Source organism: Wolffia australiana, chromosome 14 (assembly GCF_029677425.1).
Source record: "Wolffia australiana isolate 7733 chromosome 14, ASM2967742v1".
In the NCBI taxonomy this organism is placed as follows: Eukaryota; Viridiplantae; Streptophyta; class Magnoliopsida; order Alismatales; family Araceae; genus Wolffia; species Wolffia australiana.
This window is the reverse complement of record NC_135848.1, coordinates 11,955,548-11,960,046: the sequence shown is the minus strand read 5'-3', so window position 1 is coordinate 11,960,046 and position 4,499 is coordinate 11,955,548. Positions and strand designations below refer to the sequence as shown.

General features: G+C 40.0%; 1 protein-coding gene across 11 annotated transcripts; it reads right to left on the bottom strand.

Moving 5' to 3' along the window:
- Positions 1-338: 338 nt before the first annotated feature.
- Positions 339-4,023, bottom strand: LOC144711863 (putative glycosyltransferase At5g03795). Of its 11 annotated transcripts, none has more exons than XM_078585966.1 (8): positions 3,508-4,023; positions 3,255-3,406; positions 1,962-2,310; positions 1,343-1,701; positions 1,092-1,143; positions 852-920; positions 705-740; positions 339-594 (listed from the first exon to the last, which is right to left on the bottom strand). In XM_078585966.1, the coding sequence occupies exons 1-8, from the start codon at positions 3,862-3,864 to the stop codon at positions 430-432; spliced, it is 1,539 nt and encodes a 512-aa protein (XP_078442092.1). In that variant the 5' UTR covers positions 3,865-4,023; the 3' UTR covers positions 339-429. The 11 variants fall into 11 exon arrangements, 3 of the variants coding, with proteins under 3 accessions (XP_078442092.1, XP_078442094.1, XP_078442093.1); XM_078585968.1 differs by having other exon boundaries at positions 396-594; positions 826-920; XR_013583674.1 differs by having other exon boundaries at positions 503-594; positions 852-918; positions 995-1,143.
- Between the last annotated feature and the right edge of the window lie 476 nt (positions 4,024-4,499).

The window sequence follows — 4,499 nt, the reverse complement described above, 5'->3', positions numbered from 1 at the left end:
GGCCATCACGGATGACGGCCATGACGGATTTTTAAAAATGACCAAAAAAGCTTAAAAATCGTTAGATTTAAGCTTTTCGACAGCCGAGATTTCACCACGTGGTGTGCCTAACTTGATTTCTTGGCATTTTGCAGAAAAGTCCCTGCATTAATTTGCGCTTGCAAAAGGATGCCATCCAAAGATAATTGGAGATATGCCCTCCAATTCTCTCTCCTCTGCATGGTTGTTTTTATCATCACACGTGACGGTTACGCCGTCCAGTGATGGGGATGTGACAGGGACACCGAGGAGCCGAACACTGAGGAGCGTCCAATGACCACTTCAGCAAAGCCCAAGGATCCATGCAGCTACCTCATTATTAAATAATAATTGTTTGTACGTGTGATTCACAGTGCTTTATAGTTCAGAGGATGTTGCTCTCCATCCGTTTTAAAGGGCACTCAAGTCAATGGGCATCTTTTCACGAAGCAAAAAACTTGTGTTGATGATGAAGAGACTAACATTTGAAGAACTGAATGAATTCAGCAGTTCACGGTCAAATGCAGCATGTTGGATAATGAACATCAGAACAGCCGCCATGAAGATGCAATGGATCTGAAATTCAGGTTAGTTGTGAAACCTATTCCGCTCTTTTTCTATTTTTTGAACAAAAATGGAAGAGAATGCCACATTGGGGCAGTGTAGACACAAAGGTATAATCTTACCCTCTTGAGATGCTTTTCCATATTCGGCCTCGAAATCTGCAGTTGGCACAAGAATTTGTTCCAGTTACAGACTCATATACTCCGGTTTGGCATACATAGATTTCTTTTTTTACAGGTGTACCAGAAGCCATCAAGTTGGAGAATCACCACAATTGATGCTCCTATAGCCTCTGTTAGATGTATATTCCCTCCATAGTTACAAGCGAAAAGAGCCCTAAAACCATGATTGAAAAAAATATTAACGATATGAAAAAGAGCAATATCATGCAACATAAATGAGTATTACTTACCCTGTACAAATAAATGAGGACCTGTCAAGCTAAATTTGAAAGCGATTCAACCTGCTGAACCAAATAGAATGCAGAATCATGTGAAAGAGATCATACTTGACGGGCTTTGCGTGCCAGAGGAAGTGCTTCTGCACTTTCTTGACATTGCCCTGCAACGATATATACTTAGATACAGGAATCTCTAAAAGAATCTTTTTCAGATTGGGTATATCCTTCTCAGCAACAATCACTGAGAAGGCACTCCAATCCAGCACCTCGTCAAAGGGAGGAATAAAGTTATCAGCTATAATCACTGGAACACACTCATAGTAAATTGCCTCCACAATTCTGGGACTGTTGACTTCATACCCCATGGGACAGATGCAGTACTTGCTGTTCTTCATGTGCTGAACATATGACATGATCTTTGATACACTGCTAGGGAGCGGCCCGTAGATTTTCATATCCTGGTCCTTCCCAGCCCAGTAATGAAGTAATATGGGCCGGACATGGCCGTGTAATTGCCCAGCATAGAAGGCAAGAATGGTACGCTGAGACGCAGGCTTTCCCCCAAGATCTTGAAGAGGCCTCCTCACCTTTCTGACTATTGTCTCTGGCAAGGAGACATCTTTTCCTCTGAAGAAAATTTCGCGAGACTCATCAGCGTTGCACAAGGCTCTTATGGCATTTCTTCGTAGTTCTTCGTGCTCCCTGGTGATGTGCGGCCCCTGAGAAGCAGTCAACATGCATGAATAAAGCTTGTTTTCTGTATGACAAGATTGGGGAGGAGTCAACATGCACAGGGAAAGCTTGTAATCTGAGGGACAAGATTATAGAGAGAAATGGGAAAAGGGTACCCCTGAGAAGGAGCCAACACGAATTAAAAACATGCTTTCTAGATAGAGAAATAGGAAAAGGTTACAGCTAAGGAGTCAACAAGCATAAATAAATACTGTTTTCCAGAGAGAGAAAGGAAAAGGATACCCACCCAATCATGGCATGACACAACAAAGTGGTCAGATCCATGAGATTGGTTCCAGAAAGGATGTCTGGCGGCAATCATGTTGACATAGTCCCGCACAAAAAGAGATAGTCGTCGGATTTTATGTGGGCCAGGTTTGTAAAGAGCTACTTCCAGTTGACGGGAACTGTAAGGCAGGTAGAACAAATGGGCTCGATTTGGATTCCGCACAACAAAATGTTTGCTCTCCTCCATTAGTTTCATGAACCATCCCTCGGATGCGTAAATGCCCCGGCGAGCTGGCCGGTGGAAGATTGGCTTTTCTCCTTCCTGATAAATGTACACCTTGAGAATTTTCTCCATCAACTCATAGCTCCTAAAATGCAGCCGCTTCTTTTGTCATTTTACATTCAGAAGATAACGAGAAACAATAAATAATACATTAGGATTTCAAAACTTTAGATAAGGTGACCTTTCATTCTCATTTAATTTTAAATTCAAAATGAGATATTCTTCCTCAAGAAGAATGATTCTCTCTGACAGAGTTCATGCTGTAAATAACTAAACGGCGCTGATAAAATTCAGTAAACCATTATCATTATGGGAGACACCATTTCTTATGTAGTTTTACATTCAGAAACTAATATGAAGGAATATTTACACTCTGAGACTTCAAAAATTACATGAGGCAGCCTTACGTTCTCGTTTAGTGTTCTATTTAAAATTGGACACTTCTCTTCAAGAAAAAGGGTTCTCTCTGGCAGAGTTCATACACACCATACGGTAATGGACATGATGAGCACAGAAGACATGATATAAAAGTTAAGCTTTTGCCATGATGAGCGACAATATTTCTTATGTGACTTATTACATTCAGAAGGTAATAAGAAGGAATAATAACACACTGAGACTTCGCATTAAGAAGAGTTGGCCTGATATTTTAATTTTAAGTTTTACATTTAATGCAAACTTTCTTCAAAGATCGATTCGCTCAGAGTTCAAATACAAAAGACAGTTAATGCAGTTCTAAAATGAAGTAAGCTCTTACCAAGATGAGAGACAACATTTCAGTAAGCATCAACTGTGCCTACCACAGAATGGATTGAAGAAAACGCCAAGAAATACATCATTAATCTCAACTTCCATTACACAATCTAAAAGATGAAATTCGTAAATCTTTCCAGAGAATCTTGGGTAACACATAAAGAAAGTTCTCAATTCGTGGTCAGGAAAAAAGTATAAATTCAATCTGCCATGCAACAAAAACTGCTTCTGATGGGTAGCGTAAGAAACCAATTTTAAAGAAAGATGCATACGTACCTCTTAAACACTGACACATTTCGGAATAAACGTGGATACAGTTCAGGATCATCAAGGACAATGGGAGCTCTTAACATCTCAGATTTGGCATAACCCAGTTCTTCATCCGTTTTCCTCAGTCGCAATGGAGACTCCACAATCAATCCAGACGTCTACACGAAATGAAAAATCAGCACTATTACATAAGAAATCGCAGAAACAAAGCGAAACCCCCTTAATAATTTCAAGAACAAGGTTATTCCATTAAAAATACCTTTGATTTGGATGATTGAGACTTCTCTAATTTTGAAACTGAATTCTCCTCTGGAATGGGCGATCGTACAGGCGCCGACTTCCAAGAGGTCGGAATCGATGAAGGCGATATCAACTCGGTAACCCACTTATCCTCCGTCTTATGAGATATAAAGAAAGACGGAGAATTGAAGGAATAAGAAGAAAACGGCGGGAGAACATGAGAGAGGAACACGAGGAAGACCGTAGAACCCAGTGCTGAAGCAAGCATCAACTTCTTCCAATCCAGAGACGCCAATAGAGTTCTTCCAGAGCAGGAACGCCGCATGATCTCCGACTTCAGGCGAAAAATCGCCAATCTGAGGAAGAAAAGCGCCATACGACGGATTCTGCGAAGAACCCAGAAGAAGGAAGATGGGTCATGGTCGAGATTCTTCTGGGTGCCGAACGCAGACCGATTTTCTCGAAGAGATCTCGTAGATCATTAAATTTTGCTCGCGGCGTGCGCAGAGGTTTGGTCGACCAGGCTGGAAGTCAGCAAGCATGACACTCAACAGAGAAACTTCTAATTATATTCAGAATATTCCAACAATTTCCGTAAATAATGTTCCTGCCTCTGCTAATTGCTTTAAAAAATCTCATTTTATAAGCAGAGAGCACTTGACCAAACCAGATGGAATTTCTGAAACTTCTTTGTATCTTCAACAAATGATATTTGTACTTCAATCTTGTTAAAACAACATTTAGCTCTAAAAATTTACGTCAATGTTGACTACACTTGTAATTTTAAAGCATGCTGAGTTAATTTGCTCACCCAAAGGCTAGAGATGCAATTTTCATTTTTATCCTACTAATAGTAAATACCATAAATGATGCAGCGTTGTATTTTATGTTGAAATTAAATGTGCAATAATAGATATGATTTAAGAGAAATAGGTATTATTCAAGATGCCTATCTATTATCAAGAGAACTTACCATTATATTATTTCTCAAAAGTGGAGTGAGAAATTCAG